Below are 23,062 nucleotides of genomic sequence, written 5' to 3'. Positions count from 1 at the left end.
CTGGCATCCGGCCCGAGTACAAAGTCCGAAGAATATCAAATCAACTCCTTACTCTACGCTGTGGGGGACGACATCCTCGCACTACTACCGCTGGGTGAGTCGGATAGAAAGAAATATGACAGCGTTGTAGAAGCATTTCGCCAACATAGTGATGGCAAACATAATGTCATATTCAAACGTGTACAGTTTAACCATAGATGTCAGGAAGATGGAGAAAACACAGAGACTTTTATAACAGCGGTACACAAGCTGGCTGAACACTGCAATATTGGCACATTGAAATCTGATCAGAGATCGAATAGTTGTAGGGATTAGAGATAGGGGACTATCTGAACATCTGCAACTAGATCCGGATCTTACATTAGCCAAAGCAATACAGAAAGTACGGCAAAACGAAACAGTAAAAAAACAACAAGTAGTGTTACACGGGGCAGAATCAACGGCTTCACATAGCTTAAATTTAGATACAATCAGAGGAAAGAGGATGATCAACAAAACATTCCAACATGAGAGACAAAGAAAAACAGACAAAAACAATGACAGAAAAGGGAAATCAACACAAACAGACTGTGGCAGATGTGGGGCAAGGCAGAGACATTCTTGGAAAGACTGTCCAGCGAAAGACGCAGAGTGCCGAAAATGCAAAAAAAAGGGCCATTTTGTAGCTGCATGTCGCACATACAAAATTGACTCTGTCTCACAACAGGAGATTGAATATGCCGAGGAGGAGGACTATGCTTTTCTCTGGGAAGTGTTTACAGCTGCAGTTACAGAATGAACAGAGACTGTTGCAGTGAATGGGGCTCCTGTCAATTTTAAACTGGACACTGGGGCAGCCGTGACTGCTGTTCCAGAGACCATTTTCAATGCAAACAAACTTGGTGAGTTAAAGACACCGTCAAAAGTACTGTATGGGCCATTGCGCAACATCCTTGATTTAAAAAGGTGTTTTCGGAGCGTGTTGAGTACAAAAGGACACAGCTGCACCCAGGAAGTGTATGTTGTAAATAAGCTCACGAAACCACTCTTGGAATTACCAGCAATAGAGGCCCTAAATCTGGTTCACTGCATTGAAGCAGTCATAAAACAAGACAATGACTTCATTACTGCTTACCCCTCAGTGTTTACAGGTCTAGGGTTGCTGCAGGAGCCGTATCACATCAAACTGCAGAAGGATGCAACACCATATGCCCTATCAGCACCCCACCATGTTCCCATACCTCTAAGAGCATAAGTGAAGGAGGAACTACACAGAATGGAGAAGATGGGGGTCATTTCAAAGGTGAGCAGCCCTACAGAATGGTGTGCGGGGATGGTTGTCGTTCCCAAGCCAAACGGAAAGATCTGTATATGTGTGGATTTAACAAACCTTAACAAATGGGTTAAGAGAGAATGCCACATTCTTCCAGCCATCAATCAATCCTTAGCCATGCTGTCAGACGCCAAAACATTCACAAAACTAGATGCACGATCAGGTTTCTGGCAGATGCCCCTCACCTATGAGTCATGACGACTCACTGCGTTTATCACTCCATTTGGGAGATATGTCTTCAATCGTCTCCCATTTGGAATTGTTTCAGCGCCCGAACACTTTCAAAGACGAATGTCCCAGTTATTGGAGGACTACAGTGGAGTGATTTGTCATGCTGATGATATCCTCGTCTTTGGGTGAGACAAAACTGAACATGACCACTGCCTGCACAGTGTCTTGAAAAAAATTCAGTCAGTGGGCCTCACACTAAACAAAAAATGTGAGTTTGCTAAGACAGAACTGCTTTTTGTGGGCCACAAAATCACAGCCGACGGTATTGAGGCAAACCCAAACAAAGTCAGTTCTATCCTCCACATGCCCGAACCAAAGTGTGTGGCAGATTTACGCCAACTATCTCGCTGAATTTATACCACAACTGGCTTCATTCACCATGCCACTGAAAAAACTGCTCAGACAGAGAAATTAATGGGTATGGGACGAACCTCAGAGACGTGCCTTTCGCAAACTGAAAGAGGAACTGAGTTCACCAAAGTGTTGGCTGCTTACTCCCCTGAAAGAGAGACAAAAGGTGCAGCAGATGCATCCTCCTATGGTGTAGGTGGTATCTTGACACAGAAGCAAAATGATGGCACATGGAAATCAGTCACATACATATCCAGGAGTCTAATAGACACAGAGAGGAGCTATGCATAAATTGAAAAAGAGGCACTGGCTGTGACATGGGCGTGCGAAAGACTGGTTTCATATCTACAAGGTCTACACTTCACTATACTCACTGACCACAAACCTCTCATACCACTACTGGGGTGCAGAGGACTTGATGAGCTACCAACCAGAGTCCTCAGATTCCACCTTTGTCTGTTGAGATTCAGTTATGACATCCAACATGTCCCAGGTAAAAATTTAATCACAGCAGACACACTTTCACGAGGGGGGATCCCTCACAAGCAGACCTGCAGCTAGAAAAAGATGTACATGTCTTTGTAGATGCTGTTGTGTCTTCTCTCCTGGTGACAGATGGTCGTTTGGAGCAGATAAAAAGGGAATAAAAAGATGACGAAATCTGTAGACAGGTGAAGGAACACTGTCTCTCCGGCTGGCCCAGAAAACATGATGTGAGTAAAGAATTGAGACCTTATTGGCAGGTGAGTGCAGAATTGACATTGCCTGACAATCTGCTGTTAAAAGGAGACAGACTTGTAATTCCAGTGAATCTACAGAAAGAGATGCTGATGTAAAAACACAATGGCCACCAAGGAATAACAAAGTGTCGTGCCAGAGCTCAGCACTCAGTGTGGTGGCCTGGTATTTCATCAGACATTCGCCAGATGGTCGAGAAATGACACATATGCAATCAACACAGGGTCCCTCACTGTGAACCACTCTTACCTTCTTCAGTTCAAGCACTTCCATGGGAAAAGGTGGGCATGGATCTCTTTGAGTGGGCAAAGAACACATACCTGCTCTTGGTAGACTATTTCTCTAGATATATAGAGGTGACTCATCTGAAAACTATGTCTTCTGAGGTCATGGTAACAGCAATCAAAGAAGCCTTTCCACACCATGGCATCACAGAGGAGGTCATTTCGGACAACGGACCTCAGTTTGTCTCACACACATTCCAATAGTTTGCAAAAGACTGTAACTTTAAACACATACAAGCAGCCCACATTATCCCCAAGCAAACGGAGAGGCCAAGAGGGCTGTACGCACAATCAAAGGTCTGTGGGCTAAGGAAAAAGACCACCACAAAGCCCTGATGACTTACAGAGTAACACCTATGGAGCAAGGGTTTTCCCCTTCCCAGTTGCTCATGGGAAGATGTCTATGCAAGGAAGGATGAGGAAGGGAGGAAACACCAGGCAGTGAATCACAGTTACCGCCATAAGTCACATCCCTTACCACAACTTCAGTGTGAACAGAAAGTGTGGCTCACCACTGAACAGATCTATGGATCTGTCTGCGGACCGGCTCATACACCAAGATCTTACCTGGTGCAGACAGAGAGAGGAATGCTGTAGAGAAACAGAAAGCATCTCTGTCCCATTGGAGGTGTCACTAGATTGGGCAGGGTTTACAAACCTCCTGATAGACTGAACCTATAATATAGTGAAGGAAAAAGGGGCTATAAAATGTTTTGAAGGAAAATGTCACAAGAAAGTACACAAAAAAAAAAAAAAAAAAAAAAAGAATGTGTTAAAGAAATGAAAATGTTAAGAAAGTGTTTGTTGAAATGAAAACGAGTTAATGTTAAGATTTAACAGAGTTAATGTTATATTCAAAGTTTCCATAAGTGAAAGTGAATGCATTGCTTAGATAAAAGGGGGAGGTGTACCGATAGGGACTACAATACACATAATGCCTAAGCAGTGATGGGACTAGAGGGAGGGCTGGAAGGAAAGGAAGTGAAGAGAATAAAAAGTATGTTCGGATGAGAGACAGACATGTGTGATGAGTCTTCCTTGATATGATAACAGCCTTAATGATACATTAACTTATAAACGTTTAAAGACAGACTGTGAGCTCCGAGGTTGTTCATCAATGGTATATCCCTCCTGAAGCAATCAGTCCACGTTAATTAAACTTTATTGTTTAAAAATTGTGTTTTAATAGCGAAATTCCTGATAAAGAACTGCACTCCCCATTCTCCAGCAGAGAAAGAGCAACCAATAAAAGAATCGTGGCCCATAAAGCCTGTCAAACGAGCCCAGCAATGACCACCCACACTTATGAGGCTCTGTGAATGATGCAATCAAGTCAGTCACCTTTCACTCTCAAACTACACATACTGCATATTTGCAAATATCTGAATATTTTGCAATAAAATAAAAAAATGCAATACTTAGACTCAACAACTTTAAATCAAGTTTTATATATTTACAATGTTTTTATTTCGATCACATCATTCGCAATGCTTCATGGGATTGATTTTTAAACACTTTTTTGATTAAAATCTAATTTTGTGATGTTGTTATTCACCTCAGAGCTAGCTGGTTTGGTTCATGGCTTAGATCTCCTGGGAATGAATGGGAAAATCAAAATGGCTGGAAAAGTGATCATGCACTGTTGAGCTCTATTCTGACATCTCCGCTCATGGGCACTCAGTTTCGGATGCAGGTTTTCTTTTGAGTCTATCACCTGATCTGTAAATGCGATGTGACTTGATTACTCCAGAGATGCAGGAAAATTCCTGACAACACTAAGGCACAGGCTCGGGATCAGTAAAGGGTTAGGGTCTGGCTGGTTAGCATGTCCCTGCTGGTAGATGATGTAACTATACCATTCTGCTTCCAAAAAGCTTTTTTATATATTTACGACCATTCATAGCTGTGTATTCTGATAAAATTATTTGCAAGCAACAAATATGTCACAAATATTTCATTATATTACAGTAAACATTTTGCCAGTGAAGTTTTATTTTGGAGTTCATATAAAAGTGTGAAATTGACTTTTTGTTCTGAAATGGATGTCTACTGTCCACCCTCTCTGACCTTGGCATCACAGGAACTGTGCTTGCATGGTTTGAGTCATACCTCACAGGCAGATCCTTCGAGGTGTCCAAGTCACACCACCTGACCACTGGTGTTCCTCTGGGATCAATGCTTGCCCTCCTCTTCTTGATCTACATTACATCACATAATTAAGGCAAATGGTTTTTCCTACCACTGCTACGCAGATGATACGCAGCTCTACCTGTTGTTCCAGCCTGACGACCCCACCATCTCAGCTCGTATCTCTTCCTGCCTCTCGGAGTTCTCGGCCTTGATGAAGGAATGTCACCTTCAGCTCAACCTTGCCAAAACAGAACTCCTCGTGATCCCAACCAACCCGTCTGTTTACTACAACCTCTCTATTCATCTACGCTAACGCCAACCAGGACAGCCCAGAACCTGGAAGTAGTGTTGGATGACCAGCTTAACTTCACTGCAAACAACTCATCAACCGCCTGGTCTTGCAAGTATGCACTTTACAACATCAAGAAAACCAGACCCTTCCTGTCTAAATATGCTACCCAGCTCCTGATCCAAACTCTGGTCATTTCAAGACTAGACTACTGTAATGCCCTGTTGGTAGGTCTCCCAGCTAGCACAATTAAGCCACTGCAGATGGTCCAGAACACTGCAGCGCGTCTGGTGTTTAATCAGCCAAAGAGGGCTCATGTCGCTCCACTCTTTTTTTTTCTCCCCTTTTTCTCCCCAATTTAGAATGCCCAATTCCCAATGCACTTTAAGTCCTCGTGGTGGCGTAGTGACTCACCTCATTCCAGGTGGTGGAGGACGAATCTCAGTTGCCTCCGTGTCTGAGACCATCAACCCATGCATCTTATCACGTGGCTTGTTGAGCACATTACCGCAGAGACTTCACGCTTCAGGCCATCCAGGCTTCACGCCATCCACCGCAGCATCCACGCACAACTCACCATGCGCCCCACCGAGAGTGGACCACATTATAGCGACCACGAGGAGGTTACCCCATGTGACTCTACCCTCCCTAGCAACCAAGGCAATTTGGTTGCTTAGGAGACCTGGGTGGAGTCACTCAGTACGCCCTGGATTCGAACTCGCAACTCCAGGGGTGGTAGTCAGCATCTTTACTCGCTGAGCTAACCAGGCCTCCTCATCGCCCCACTCATGATTTCACTCCATTGGCTGCCAATAGCTGCCCTCATCAAATTCAAGGCTTTGACTCTGGCCTTCAGGACAGCTAATGGAACAGCTCCCTCTTACTTCAATTCACTCCTCCAGGTCTATCTCCCAACTCTCTCTCTGCGGTCAATGATCGGGCAGCGCCTGGTGGTCCCGTCGCAAAGAGGCACAAAGTCCATTTCACGATCATTCACTCTCTCTGTTCCTCTATGGTGGAATGAGCTTCCAACCTCCACACGACCTTCTGATACCATCTCAACATTCAAAAACCAGCTGAAAACACATCTGTTCCACGAGCACTTAACCAATTCACTTACTGTTAAACAATAATAAAATCCTTGTCAGTCTCTTTCTTCTGTGCTAGCATCTTTAATACTCCAGCCACAATGAGAACCTGGCTGTGCAATACTGAAGATATTGTTGACCTTTGTATGACAAATTGCTTGTTATATTCCTCATTTGTAAGTTGCTTTGGATAAAAGTGTCTGCTAAATTACTAAATGTTCCTCTCTGCTGCCTTTCCTGGCTTGGAACTGTGTTCTAATGGTGCAATTAGCCAATCAGCATTGTCAAGATGTAATGCACCAGCCAAGCAACTGCCATTGAGAAAAATGGGAATGCTAGTGGATAGCTTTCTCCAGGTATTGTAAACCTCCCTGGCTCACAGTCCCAAGGCCTTCACTACGGCGACTATCCTGTTGGTGCATGAGCTGTGAAGTTAAATCAATTGCACACTTTTTAGAGTGCTCCAAATAATGTGCTCCTAATAATTTTGCAATATTTGCAAACATTATCATCTTTAAATACAATTTTATTTATTTTTCTATCTTAAGTTACTTAATTTATACCACTGTAAACACTGTAGGCTTCTAAAGATCTTTTAACTGTCTCACAATATGCATAATTATGTTTATTTCTGTATAAAAGTGTCTCGATTATTTGCAGTGATGTAAAACCTTCGCAATTTAGACAATGGTTGGACGAGTATTGCACCTTTCACTGGATGTTTATCCATTTATTCATCCGTTCGCTGGGGTAAACACTTTTGTCTAGCCAGCTGGTCCATTGTGAGAGCTTCCCCGTCCTCATCTCAGCGAGCCGGCGATGGACTGGTGATCGCATGCATGCCCTATGCCTAGATGACAAGCCGGCGGGCGAGAGCGCTTAATGAGGGAAGCTCAGTGAATGTCACAACCAGCGCGATGCGTCATGCATCACCACGAGCGCTGTGGAGGCGCGACGCGCTAGCACGGATGAATTGCTGTAATAATCGAGGATCTTTTCTGAGTGTTTATTTTTAAGGATGACGAGCACACGAATTTATTCATCCACAAAAAACCCATGCAGAAAGAATCCCCTGAAGAGAACCTTCCAAGTTTCTATGCAATTCATGAAGTCAGTTCCTGAAGCTTCTACTGAAGTCTTTCGTGTTTGAAACTGTACCATACCTCCCTGTGGCCATCAGAGGGCGACATTGCATTGTTTGGATCGGCGTACCTCTCTCACACCCTAGGTGGAGCGCATGACAGCAACCTCATTTAAGCGTGGATAAAGAATATTCATTTTGACTGTCTGGTGGGATTTGAAGAATGAACAGCCTCAGTCACTAAAAATAACACAATAACACTTTACTGTGCGTAAAGCTATGGAGAAAATGTGCAACGAATTTGAACAAATCTCACAGAAACTGTCAACGTTTTTGTCTAGTCAACATTTTGATGTGGTCCTTAATACTGCGTCCTGCGAATTTTCCTGATTTTGTGCATTTATTCAGTACTTTTTATAGGGTACTACATTCACTGAGGCTGCACACCTTCTGCCACTTGTTGCACAGGTGAGGTGAGTAGCTTAGTGTACAATATATAACAACATTCTCAAAGAATTACAAATGTGTCATTTAAGTTTTTATATTCTTAATTAAAAAAAAAAAAAAAGAAAAAACGTTATCAACAATAATTCTTCAAATTCATGTATTATACCAACAGAAAATACTAACATTTACATTAATTAACAGTAGTCTAACATTTTTGCATTTACATTTTGTCATTTATCCAAAGCAACTTACAAACGAGGAACATAACAAGCAATTCGTCATACAAAAGACAATACATGCAGTATCGTATTTAAAGGGAAAGTTCACCCAAAATTGGAAAATTCTCTCAACATTTACTCACCCTCATGCCATCCCAGATGTGTATGACTTTCTTTCTTCTGCAGTTTTTTAGAAGAATATTTCAGCTCTGTAGGTCCTCACAATGCAGGAATGGGTACCAAATGTTTAAACCTCCAAAAGGACATAAAGGCAGCATAAAAGTTATCCATATGACTTCAGTGGTTAGGTCCATATCTTCAGAAACGATATAATAGTTGTGGGTGAGAAAAAGATCACTATTTAATTCCTTTTTTTTTTACAATCAGTCTCCACTTTCACATTCTTCTTCTTTTGTTTTTGGCGATTCACATTCTTCATGCATATCGCCACGGACTGGGCAGGGAGGAGAATTTATAGGAAAAAAAGGACTTAAATATAATCTGTTTCTCATCCACACATGTCATACTGCTTCTGAAGAGATGGATTTAACCACTGGTGTTTTATGGATTACTTTTATGCTGCCTTTATGTGTGTGTATTGGAGCTTCAAAACTGTGGTACCCATTCACTTACATTTTATGAGCCTATACAGAGCTGAAATATTCTTTTAAAAATCTTTGTGTTCAGCAGAAGAAAGTCATACACATCTGGGATGGCATGAGGGAAAGTAAATGATGAGCGAATTATTTTTGGGTGATCTGTTTCTTTAAGTAATCCACAAAAAATGTATAAATCGTGGCTGAAAACATCTGAAAATGTTTAATGTGAGTAACTGAAAGGACTGGACAGCAGTGCACATATTTATTTTGAAACATCAGGCAAACAAGAATGTAATTAATTTTATTTATTTATTAATTTTGTTTTGCACTTATATAGTGATGAAAAGGTTTGACCCTTAAAGTAAAGACACATAGTTAGAAAGAATGCCTTTAAAGTGTACAGTAAAATATGATTGTGCATTAATCTTTCATGCAATAAGGCAAAGAAGTAGCCTGCCTGTGAATGGCGTGTTTAGAAAAATAAATAAGTCACCGCTTTACAGAGGTAGATTTTTGCTCCCATTCAACCGCGTCTTACCTCCGTGTTTTCGTAACGCTTGTCGGCCGGGACCACGTGTGGATCCAGGCATTGACACTGAAATCAAGTCGTGAGGCTCGCGCACGCGTCACTCCCACCACCCAAGCCACCGATAACCGGAAGCGACTCTCATCTGTGATATTTGGGGAGACGAACGACAGCTGAGAGCGCCTTTTCAATGGATAATAACACACACACACACACACACACACACACACACACACACACACACACACACACACACACACACACAATCTGAACGTCTCTCAGTCTGTTTGCTAATAACCGCTTTTTAATGGCAGAAAAGCACAACAAAGGGAATTAAAGGTGGAAAAATAAGAAGTTGTTGAAAATCACCGTCATCCAGGTTCGAGCCTTAGAGGCATTGACATGGTAAGTAAAAGATCAATTCAGAAACGTCTAGAAAGGCCTGAGAAATGAAAATCATATTTTTGCCTTACAACTTGTCAGTATACAATTACAACGCCAAGGATCATGAAAACGTTAATCGGTAAGGGTGTCATATATATATATATATATATATATATATATATATATATATATATATATATATATATATATATATATATATTTCCTCTAAACTACAGCTAGCTATTTGTTTGTCAGGATGCAATTGTGACGAATATGATGCTGTATTCATTTAAAGGTCACCCTCTGGCTGCTGTGCATCGAACAGAATGTGATTATGATCAAATGACGTACAAGCTAAAATAATCTCATCCATATTAAAATAATTGACTTTCTAAAGCTAAGGTATATGTTTGTGCGCAGTAATTGGGATGATCCGGGCTGATATAATGGGTTTACACGGGATTTGGTTTGCTGGCATTATCTCTTTTAGCTATATCAGGGGTTTAACACGGGATTTGTGTCTGTATGTAAGAAAAACTGGACAGATGTTTGGGTTTCTTTCCGCTGGTTGCCTATGGAGATGATAGTTGTGCTGAATTTGGCTGATCTAGAACAATTAGGGAGATGCTGCTTGAACGAACGACAAGAGTCGATTGCTCTTTATGGTTAATAGAATAGTAACTCTTCACAAGCCGTTGTCATGGCCGCTAGCACATTATTTATACTGATAATGATTGTCACTGAAAGCTGGACCCCCTCCTCCCCTCACATATCTACACCCACCTACCGTCGCGCACTGGCTGTACTACACGATTAAAAAAAAAAAAAAAACTGTGCCTGTTTTGGTGATAATACAAGCTCTTCCGAAACTCATTTGAACCATAGGTACGTTGGAGACATTTTGGTCAGTAAAAAAAGGCACGCCCAGAGACGTTTTGTCTGTCGCTTAGACACTCTTTAACCCTTTGGGTGGATTTCTCTCGTTACGTGGAATTACATCAATCTCAGTTCCTCTGTAGAGCTGTCGCGGCCCCGGGCGGTGTTTTTGACATAAAGCTGAAGAAATGGCCGTATAAACGGTGTCATGTTCGGAGTACGTTGTGGTTTGGGTGGACCTCGAGCCTGCGGAATGAAAATAAACGGAGACGTCAACATGGCGACAGCTGCTTCACCCCTGCGCTCGAGATGAATCCTCATTTATGAAGGTAGGTCCTTCAAGCTCACCTTGGGCTTCTGTCGCCAGTCAAAATAAACAAATTAAATAAAAAAAATTATAATCATCGTGATTAACGTCAATGCATAGGTGAATAGTGAAGCTTCTTCCATCGACCAGAAAAAAAAACCTTTTTTATTCATTTTTTTATTTTAAACATTCATCTTTAGGCGTTCAGAAATGTTTGACTTGTTGAAGCAGTCGGCTTTTCAATAGAAACTGCTTAAATTTACGCCAGTCCTCTTTGAATCTGTTGTTCACAGTGTTCACTCTTAAGACTTTGTTGGTGTTGCTATTAATAGTAACTAATATTACTCAATCTTAATCGATAGTAATCAGTGGAATCCTAAGGAACAAGCTGTACCTTAAAATAGAATGCATGGACAGACATGACTTTGCTGAAACGCTGAAAATGTTGAGAACTCGTATATTTCATTGTGAACTCATTGTGAATATCTGTTTGCAATATAATAGCCTTGAAATGAAACGTGCTCTTTTGATTACCTGAATCACCTGTGTTAAATACGCAAGCGTCAACGTGTCACTCTCCAAAATAAACTGTCATTAAAATAAAAAATTCGCGAACATGTCGGCGGCGGAGGACGCGCGTGGCGGATGACCTGAACTGAGCCCAGGCGGAAGCGCGCGCACCTGTGTTTCAGCACCATGGAGAGCAGCTGTGGCGAATTCCCATAACCACGTTGAAGAAACATGCTTTTCAACTCACGTTTAAGGAAAAAATATGTGTCATTCGTTACTAAAAAGCAACAAAACAACTTCTATGGACCACATGCTAAGTTACATAGAGGCAATGTCGAGTTTTTGTGCTCTTTTTGAGTTAAGATGCGAGTTAGAGTGCCCTGTCACTTGCCCCACATCTGTCAGAAATCATATACACACAGGCTGCATAACAGACAGACTGTCTTGATATATACTTTTGCATGACTGTCATGGTGAAAAGGTTGGGTGAATTCTTACACACTTCTGATGCTCAGAGTGGAGCTGGCCAGGAATATTTAATTCTATCTTCGATATGACACACTGTCAGGCTCTTGGTAACAGGCTGCTGAGGTGACATATTTTGCACTTATTGGCACTTGAGCCTTGGTAGTCATGAATATTTGATCAGGTCTTAATTATACACTTAGTTTGCAGAAACAAACACAGCCAAGGCCAATTGGGTACATATCTTTCATGGGTTCACATTAGCTAGACATTAGATATTGATATAATATTAGTAGACATTCTATATCAGCAACATCAGGTACATTCACTGTTAAAAAATACCAAAAATACAATAAGAAAATAAATAAATATAAACAATATAACAGCTTGCTAGTTATAGGCCATTCTTCTCCTAATCTTTTTAGATACATACCTAATCCATTTCACCCAGTGTTTTCCAAAAGTCACCCTTTACAATCTCAGTTTGAATGTAAGTCTTTCCATGTTATACATTTCTGTAACGGTTTATTCTAGTGTTGGGTTCGAGTCCACTTTAGTCGAGTCAGAGTCAAGTCTGTGTCTTTAAACAGTCAAGTCCGAGTTGAGTCCGAGTCCAAAAGGGGCCGAGTCGGACTCAAGACCGAGTCCATAATAGGCCGAGTCCGAGTCGAGTCTGAGAATTTATCTGTTCATGAATCTGAATTAAAATTGTAACCGTAAACTCAACATCAATATTTTAAGCTTATTTTAACCTTCACAACTAAGAAAAACAATTTCTCAATATAAATGCAACAAAAACATCTCTGTTGCATTTCATATTCACATTTTATGATTAATATCCTGCTGAACAAACTTCAAATTGGTTTCAGAATGAAAGCATATGCTTTAGGTGTATGAAGACAAAACTGTCTTTCTATTATCCATACTAAATATAATGTGAAAAAACAACACGTCAGCTCAAGGAGAGTTTGTCATAAAAAATTTGATCATAACTTTAGGGACGTTGCCTACACGTGGACACAGCAGGAGGACTGAAAAGTTTGAAGTGTAGTAGAATAAAACTACAGAATAGAGACTTCTCTCCTCACTTGTGTTCTTCATTATATTTTCTGACTTTTTTGCCATTGAAAGCAAGTGCCAGCTTTACAGGTAACATGTAATGGACTGAGTTGTACAATTTCCATGGTCTATTTCATCCATCATACTAGTTTAAATATCCCTAATACGTAGAATATTTGATTTTGTCTCGATATAGTCAACATATTCAGTTAGAAATGGCTTTGCGTAGAAACGTGAGTCTGATAAAACATTTGTTCTATTTAATAATTTGCAGAGTTGGAGAATGTACTTTTAAAAGTGTACTTACATTATTGATATTTCTGTATGAGAGTGGCAGAGCACGTGTGGTGATCTCTTTCGCTCACACACATACAGCACGCGCGCGGGCGAGAGAGAGAGAGAGAAAGTACTTTGACAGAGTGCGCGCTGCCGCTCTCAACCAGAAGAATCACACGTAAGGACATAAATGCGTGAAAACTGATGTGCAGTATCAAATACACAGAATGTATGATAGTACTAACTGTTGAGAGCACATCATTATGAAGACAAAGCCAAATCCCGTACATATAGAGGCTATTTTGAAATCCCGGCCGGACGCTTTTTTCAGGTCTGAAAAAGAGGACATGTCTGGGAAAAAGAAGATGTATGGTCACACTATGTTACATTATTTGTTTGCTTGCTTGTTTGTCATTGCATCACAAATGCCATGGACTCGGCTGGATTTGGAAAAAAATCCAGAGTCCTAAAGGCTTGAGTCCGAGTCAAGTCTGAGTAAAAATGCATCTTGGAAAATGCATGACTTGGACTCGAGTCCAAACTCGAGTACCCCAACTCTAGTTTTTTCCACTGAATTCTAGTTGGAGCAGCCTGTTAAAGCCATAGTCGAGTAATTGTTTTTTTTCAGCAGCCATCAGTAGTATCCTTAGCAGGTATTCGTACCTGTTTATAACTGATTCAGGTACAGAATGTGCCCAAGATATAAAATATAACCTGTACAATCAATCTATATTCCAAGGATCTCTTTAAACAGACTCCTTGATTTGTTGACCCATTTTTTTTGGCTTTCACTTTAGGTGTGATAAAAAAAAAAAAAAAAGTACTATATACTGTATATGACTGGGTATTGATACAGATTTCCCGATTCTGATTCACATGCTCTCGATTTAATTCGATTTCGGTTTTAATTCTGTTTGATTCAATATTGATTCATATGGGTATATATTTCAGTTATAATGTCCCTTTTGCTTAAATATGAAATAAATTCTCTCCCGGCTAATGCTGTTAATTATACAGGGGACCTTCTAACTTGGTACTATATGAAAATATACATTTTACTAATGATATTTTATTAGTTTTTCACCATTTTGGTCACATTTTAGCTTTTTAAAAATGAACAAATCAATGTATTTAATCAATAAATGTGATACAATATTGCATATATTATATTTTGCTACATGTTTATTGTTTAATTGCATAATTGTTACTATTTACAGGTATTTACATTGATTTGTTGAACATGTGTTAAAACTGGTACTGTCTCTTAAGGAAACACCGCATTTCTGTAAATAGTGTCTTTAAATTAGCGCTTATAAATGAGAGAGGACTCGAATGGCTTTATTTAATCTGTGCTATGCCTGATTAAAATTAAATAATTATTTTTGTTGTTTTTGGTTAACAACTAACTGTAAAGAACAGAAAGAGTATTAAAAGAGACATTATTCATTGACAAATTGGTTGCGTGGATCTCGTCTTTGGACACACACGGAACAACTTTTACTCTCAACACACAGTGAAAGGAATTCGCTGCTGAATACTCCACCACTATGCAACACAATTCATTCACTGGTGAGTGAAATCTAAACATTTACCAGCCAGTTGCCAAATATATAAATTTTAAGTAGCATTGTGCAAAATTTGGATGCAAATGCAAATGATATCCTCTCAGTGTAGTGGAGGGATGCAAACAGAGTAAAAGATTGATCTTAGGATTTAAGAATCGATATCGATATCATTCAAATGAAGATCGCGATGCATCAGGAAATAAATATTTTTACCCTCCCCTACTATATATACATTTCGTTTTCTGTATGGTAATACATAGCAGTGTTTATACAAGGGCCACGGTTTGAAAAAATCCCCATGCTTGTTGCTGTATACATGGCTATATTCTTGAATTTCTCCGTATTTTGTCAGTTTGTTTTTTAGAGCACATAAAAATCATGTGTAGTACCCAGGATGTTTCATGACTACTGTATGCTTAAATTGTGCCAAATGTCTCCCTCCCATAATCTCTGTGGTCTGGTTTGACCCTGTAGACAGGTGTGCATTTTAGGGAAGAGCTGGGAGTAATGGCACCCCAGAGGGTTGGCTCATTTTTGGAGGGGGGTTGAAAAAGTGGATCATTCGATGAGTGCTTGGATGGATGGATGGATGGGTGAATGCATGTATGAGGGAGTTGTTTTTACCTCTGTTCTCAGAGGGAACAGGCTGAACTGGCTGGGTGTCAGTAGGGAGAGAGAGACAGCTCACAGTGCTCACAGGCACTAAAGACACACACACACACACACACACACAAACCCACCCACGCACGCACGCACACACGCACGCACACACACACACACACACAAACAACCAATTGCTTGTCTAATATTAGTCACAGTTGCACACTGAAATCTAGTCTGGTGCTGATAAGGGCACTCAGGAATATTTGATCTAGAATACATTGTTATTGGAAACACTGGATAAAAACATTTTCAAATTATTTTATGCTTGAATGTAATGAAACTAAACTTGGAAACTTAAGTTTCAACTGAATATATCAATGTGTCTTAATAAGAATTAATTTATCTAAATGCTATTCACATGGTACACTCACGTAGATCTGGACAAGAACATGCTAACAAACTTAAAACAAACTAAGTGTATGTGTGTGCATGTGCGCACGTGTGTGTGGTGTGTGTGTGTGTGTGTGTGTGTGTGTGTGTGTGTGTGTGTAAGAATGGGGTTGTTGTGAAAAACTGAAGATTTTATTTGGTCACATGTTTGTAGTAGCCAATTTTATCAGTGTTGTCATGTTATTGTTCATCTTACAAAGGTGCAGGAACTTGTTTGTTAAAAAGATCCTATAAAATAAGCTGTATTGGTAATATTAGTACTGTTTTTTGGTGTGTTTGGTGAAATGTGATTATTGCAGCTACTACTTATGCTGTCTGTTTGCATGTGAACTTTGGGAAGTGCAAAGTGGGTGGCTTGGAGCTATGTCAACTGTTGTTTGTTGGATTAATTGTTTGATTTAGGTCAGTTTATTTGCACTTTTTTTTTAAATGGCTTTGCATAAATGGAATCTTAAAATCAGGTCTAGAGCAAAATTGTAGTGAGGCTCAGAGATAAATCTTGAGCAGAACCAATCTGATGTATGGGCTTATATGCCTGACTTCCTCTAGACAAATAATTGATTTAGACCTCCTCAAAAAATCCTATATATTCATAGTTGGAAAAGCATGGCTGGAGATGGGTTTGCAGTTATAACATTAAATATAGTTAGGAAACTAGAATCTTGACTCAAGAATCTTGGCTCTAATTTTCCACCAAGAGTTGCAAGATTCTTTCATTAAAGATGAATAAATCCACAGATTTCTTAGCTCAATTTTAAAATCCTTTACAGATGGCCAAATGCACACTCACCTGTCTCTAATAGAAATGTAATGGTCATTCTACTGAGTTTTTTGGCTTCAGTGTGACATAATGTGGCAGCTTTCTTTTCATTATGTGTTGTTTATGAAGTATTACACACACAGTACAACTCTTAAACAAAAATCTCCATTCTCTGAGAGAGTGAATCTTGGAGGGGAGTGGGATTCATAAGGGTCATAGAGCCCCTGGGACAGTTGCTGACTCGCTCTGTGTACATGCCCAGTTTGGAGCTGGCAGGTCCGGCCACAACACACAGGGCAGAATGCCAGACTGGCTATTTATGCCTATAGTGACCCGCAGGCAATGCTGCTCTACTGTAACTCACAGAGCTGGTATAATCATGCAGTTCTGTAAACACACACACAAGCTGTTTCTAATGTCACCATGTGAATATAAACAGATTCTTTATTTGTCATGATATTGTTTCCTAAGCTTAGAATGTAAAATGTGAATAGATTTGTAAAAAATAAAAAGATTTTCAGATAAATCATAATCTTACATCATAAATCATTTGAACAACCATAATAAGGAGAAAATTTCAGATAAATATTTTCAGATACGTATATAACAATCAGATGATATTATTTAATTCTGCATGTTCTGATTGCAGAATTCAATAATATCATAGTTATATATTTATTAAGATTCCCTTATGAAAATTAACTATAGTTTTACTACAGCAGCCGTAGTTTAACCATGAAAGTAGTAACCGCAAAATGAACCATGGTTACTATAGTCAAGGTTACTACAATATTATTTGGAAAACCATGGTCTAGTGCAGGGGTTTTCAAACTTTTTTGCCAAGGACAAATAAGAAATGTTTTTATTTTTCATATATTATGATATTCTATGCAGGTTTGTTTTATTTCTTACTTTTTTAAAAAAATGGCTATCAATAGAATATAATAATTGCTATTAATGCTTTCAGAATGAAACTTGACTTTATCATGTCAACAAATAATGTATTTTTTTTCTCTCTTAAATTTTCCACGTACTCCCTAACAGCCCCTTGCGGACCCCTGGGGGTGCTGGACCCCAGTCTGAAAACCCCTAGTCTAGTGAATCATTTATGTGAACTAGTTCATTTACATGAACTGCCCGAAAGAACCAGCTGACTAAAATTAATCAGAGTTCCCAATGATAAATATAAGGGAAACGTTTAATTTAACCAGTTCTTTTACATGACCTGTCAGAAAGAACTGATTCACTTAAATGATTTGGTTTTCCCAGCGCTACATGAAGGTGAGAGAGGATGATGTAGGTGAGCATGTTTGATTACTGTCGCGGCTCGACTGCTGCGTTCGTAATACAATGTGACAAATTTGTAACGCTACAGTGAGACTCTCTGGAAAACTATGCTGTTGTGAAAATAGCTGAACTACTGTCATGCTACTGAAAAATGTAGTTCAGTTAGTAGTGTCACTACTTTTAGTTAACTACTCCCCGACATTGTTTATGGTATCAAAATTGGTACTGAGAATAGTTAAATTGCCTAAATGAATCAGAATCAGAATAAAATCAAATCAAATAGAATCGAGAGCTTGTGAATCAGAATCGAATCGGGAAATCTGTATTGATACCCAGACCTAAATTTTAGTAATATGTACTGATTATTTCACAGACCTAACTCTGAAAACAAATTCGGAATATAGAGTTCTGCTTGTGGATATTTGGTTTCTTGCCACTAAGTGCCCCAAACAAAACGGAGTATCTTTCAAAGATTTAAAGCCACTAACCTGACAAACTTTGGCAATTCAGTGACAGTTTTTGCTCAAAAGTGCTCATTGAATCAACCAAGAACCTTGAAAACACAACCTGGTTTCCAGGTGGATTGACTGATAAATAAAAAACTGTGTGCCCATAGTCCTACAGCAGAGCTGGTGTAATCAGCCAATGCCGTAATTGCACAAACACAAGCTGTATCTAATGTCACTGCATAAACATGAAATATTAATCAATATGATGGTGATTATGTAAATACATTTATGTTGGTTATTTTACATTTTAAACTGCAACGAAATGACTCAATTCAAAAGAATAAAGACATCCACTCCAGTGATTGAACTCCTGCTGTGTGTATGTAGTTTATTGATAATGTGATCTCCCTCCTTTAGCTCCCAGAGTGACCGGAGATTAGCTGGTGCAGCTACCAGAGCAGGATGTCAATATGGCTGCTCAGCTGCTCGTTCCACCCGGACCTGACAGCTTCCGGCCCTTCGTGCCCGAGTCTCTCGCTGCTATCGAGCGCCGCATCGCAGAGGAGGCGGCCCAACGGCCCAAAGGCGAGAGACGGCTTGATGATGATGACGAAAATGGGCCCAAACCCAACAGTGATCTGGAAGCGGGAAAATCCCTGCCCTTCATCTACGGAGACATTCCGCCCAACATGGTGTCCGTCCCACTGGAGGACCTGGACTCCTACTACAGCAGCCAAAATGTATGAAAGAAAAATTAGAGAAATAACTGTTAGTGGTAGTTTAGTCATTCAAATAATGGCATTGCAGTCTCTGCGATTTGTACAGAAAACACTGCTAAAATAGCGCATGGACTTGATCAGAATTTCTGTCCATCCAAATGTAATAAATACTGATTATTTCACAGATATAACTCAGCAAAACAAAGAACAACATCACTGTAAAAAGTGGATACATGCAGTTGTTACATTCAAGTAGTTCACCCAGTGCTCGAAGTGGAACGATTGTTATTGATTTTTAATCAATATATCGGTCTGTTTCATTGCAATGGCAGAAAAAGTATCATACAAGTATATGCAACTTGTGCGTCATATTTTTACTTTTTCAGTGAAAATCTTTTCTAATATCATGTGTTTTGTGCTAAAAACAACACACTTGCCACTGTGAACAAGCTTCTCCCATAGTGTTCATGAATGTGCAACAGATGTCGAGAATTTAACCGAAAAATGAAAAAATAAAACAATTGGGATGTTTCTCACCAAAGCCTATCAAATGCCTTCAGAAGATTTATGACGCACGAGTCACAAGGAGAACATTTGTGATACCTTTGGGCCCCCTTTTAAGCTTTAAAGTCACTCTCACCTGATATTGGACTAAAATACAATATGGCCAGGATATGCATTAAAATGCATCCTTTGTGTTTTGTAAAGGAAAGAAAGTCATACAGGCTTGGAACAAAATGTAAATGGGTAAATGACAACAGAATTGTCATTTCTGGGTAAATTTGTACTTTAAGGCGTTATTTCTTCTTGATTGAACCCATAAAAATTGCTTTTGTTGGTGTAACCTATTAAAGTCATGTGGATTTATTCAAATCAATTAAATCAATTAAAATCAGTTCATTTATGTATTACAACATGTTACATTAGAAAACATTTTTACGGTTTTGCTTGTGAATATCTAGTTAACTTGCCACTAAGTGCCTAAAATAAATCTGAAAAGCTCTCAAAAACGTAATGCCACCAACCTCACAAACTTTGGCAAACCCAATTATTACTTAGTAGGCAATTTAGACTGCTAGCAGTACTTTAGTCTTGTTCCTTTAACAGAATTGAACTTGTAAAATTCTCTAAAATTATATAACATAATTTAAAACGAGATTGTAAAGATACAGTATATACAGTGTAACTGCAATCCTTTTCTCTGGATTTCTCTTTTTCAGACCTTTATAGTATTGAATCGTGGAAAGGCTATATTTCGCTTTAATGCTACACCAGCCTTGTATATTTTGAGCCCATTCAATCCTTTGAGGAGAATCTCCATCAAGATCCTGGTGCATTCATATCCTTTTTCAGCTGAATGGTCATATTTAAGCTGGAATATTCCGGGTTCAATACAAGTTAAGCTCAGTCGACAGCATTTGTGGCGTAATGCCGATTACCACAAAAAAATATTTTGACTTGCCCCTCCTTTTCTTTTTTGTGATTAACATTTTTATTGATTCCCACAGAAGACATGAAAAACAAAACATATATACATGGAATCAACATTTAACATTTAATCCCCACCACTACCCTTCCCCTTCCCAATCCTGAACCACACCCCGACCCCCAACAAACACTCCCGTGGTCACGAGCATACTCACACAGAAATAAATAAATAAATAAAATAAAATATTATATATATATATATATATATATATATATATATATATATATATATATATATATATACTACCGGTCAAAAGTTTTGAAACACTTATTCTTTATTATTTTTTTTTCTTCACATTTTAGAATAATAATAAAGTCATCAAAACTATGGAATAACATAAATGGAACAATGGGAATTATGTTGTGACTAAACAAAATCCAAAATAAATCAAAACTGTGTTATATTTTAGCATCTTCAAAGTAGTCACCCTTTGCCTAGAATTTGCAGACATGTACTCTTGACATTTTCTCAACCAACTTCTTGAGGTATCACCCTGGGATGCTTTTTAAACAGTATTGAAGGAGTTCCCATCTATGTTGGGCAGTTATTGGCTGCTTTTCTTTATTATTTGGTCCAAGTCACCAATTTCAAAAACGTTTTTTTTTATTTTTATATAATTTTAGTTTTATAATGAAATAAATTAATATGGTGGCACAATTATATTTTTGTCTACAAAACTAATTTCAAACATTTAAGCATACGCCTTCAGATCAAAAGATTTTTAAGATCATGAGAAACATTTCAGTCAAGTGTTTCAAAACTTTTGACTGGTAGTGTGTATATATATATATATATATATATATATATATATATATATATATATATATATATATATATATATAAAATCACACACATCTACATCTAAATCTCTCTCTCCGCTACCTCTCCCCGAGAGCCCTCCACTTGCCCTATTTCCCAACAAACAAATCCAAATTACTCAGTCTACTAAATACCATTTCCTCATATGCTGCCACCCTCCCCATCTCCATGCTCCACTCCTGAAATGGGGGTGCTCCAGCCGACTTCCATCCCCTCAAAACAATCTGTCTGGCAACCATCACACTTGTCAGGACCCAGTTCTTTATGTTTTTATTCCCCACATCAGTGACCTCGCCATTGCCCAAAAAACAGAGTCTCTGGCAAAACGAAATCCGAGTGCCCAACACGTCACACACAACACTCTGAACCTTCATCCAAAACCCTTGGATCTCATCACACCACCAAAAAACATGGGCTGTATCTCCATCCTCCAATTGGCATCGCCAGCAGGTGGGTGTGTCTTTAAGACCGAGCCTATACAATCTAGAGAGGTCCAATAGAATCAATGTATAATCTTGAATTGCATAAGGCGCACCCTTGCATCTCTAGATGCAGAGACCAAGATTTTTATACATCCTGTGAAGCGTCAATGTTGCTCTAGCGGGCTTACACACTTTTGCTTCACTATGATCAAGGACTGAATCCATCAATAGATTAAAGTTTTATATCATGAGGGGTGCCAGCAGCTTGCAACATATTGTGGATGCTTACTTATCAGTGTAATGACTCCTCTGCTCTTACTTGAGCCTGCACTAAAGAAAACATGTCCACCCCATATCTTCCCAAATTTTTCAGCTTCCTGCGGAGAAAGATACATTTCTTGAAAAAACACTATATCATATTTCTTTCGTTTAAGAAAAGAAATAACCTTCCTTCTTTTTATGGGGTGCCCCAACCCATTCACATTCCACGTGGAGAGAGACAATCCACTCATTCCACTTTGGTGCAACAATCAACCCCCAAACTTTCCCCAGAACAAAACAAACAGAAAAAAGAAAGACGTGCGCATTAACCCTGCGCACGACAGCGCCAACCGGCATCCATCCCTCTAAACTCTAGACAGTCCATGTACGCCTACGAGAATCCCCACGACAACTTTGCTGTCGGATTGCTCACGTCCGGTGTTTCTATACAAAAATTTGTAAGACAAAATTACACAACAGAAGATAATCTATAGAACAGACTCCAGCCAGTAAGTGAAATAAAAAACAAAAAAACAACAAACAAAAAAACATGTAGATTCATCCACTTAATTGTCTCAAAGGTGTGTTTCTCCATAAAACAAGCTCCAGCTGCTAGCGAAACCAGCACAAAAAAAATAATTTAAAAAAAATGGGCCGTTCAGTTCCTCAGGCAGACAAACTCACTCCAATGTTCTGAAGAAATGATTCTACACAAAACAAACTCCAGCCACTAGGCGGAACCAGCACAAAAAGAAATGAAAAAAGGCACCCAGGTTCCTCGAACAGTCAAGTGTATGTTCAATGAGACAGGTCCACTAGGTGGCAACATGAAAATCATCAAATGGCTTACTCACTCCAATGTTTTTATGAAAGACAATGCTTGCTGGGGACATGTAAATACTTTGCGGCCATCCTTAGTATCTATTCTCAGTTTGGCCGTAAACATCAGTGCAAAAGCGATCTTCCGTTGATGTAAGAGATTCTTGCATTCCTTGAATCAATCATGTTTCTCTCTTGTCGAATTCACAAAGTCTGGGAACAAGAAAATGCCGTGGTTCTTCCAAAAA

General features: G+C 39.3%; 1 protein-coding gene across 3 annotated transcripts in view; it reads left to right on the top strand.

The window, feature by feature from the left end:
* Positions 1–9,465: 9,465 nt before the first annotated feature.
* LOC127446466 (sodium channel protein type 2 subunit alpha-like) overlaps positions 9,466–23,062 on the top strand; it is a 98,069-nt gene continuing 84,472 nt past the window's right edge. For 2 of the 3 annotated variants that reach the window (XM_051707401.1, XM_051707402.1), the window contains exons 1-3: positions 9,466–9,699; positions 18,703–19,025; positions 20,225–20,343. In XM_051707401.1, coding sequence (XP_051563361.1) covers positions 18,756–19,025; positions 20,225–20,343 — 389 coding nt within the window. In that variant the 5' untranslated portion in view covers positions 9,466–9,699; positions 18,703–18,755. Of the gene's footprint in view, positions 9,700–10,537; positions 10,884–18,702; positions 19,026–20,224; positions 20,344–23,062 lie in introns of those variants that run through there. The other variant, XM_051707404.1, reaches the window with a different exon arrangement.

The sequence above is a fragment of the Myxocyprinus asiaticus genome, chromosome 9 (assembly GCF_019703515.2).
Source record: "Myxocyprinus asiaticus isolate MX2 ecotype Aquarium Trade chromosome 9, UBuf_Myxa_2, whole genome shotgun sequence".
Taxonomy (NCBI): Eukaryota; Metazoa; Chordata; class Actinopteri; order Cypriniformes; family Catostomidae; genus Myxocyprinus; species Myxocyprinus asiaticus.
Note: the sequence above shows the minus strand (reverse complement) of the source record. Positions and strands in the feature narration are given on the sequence as shown.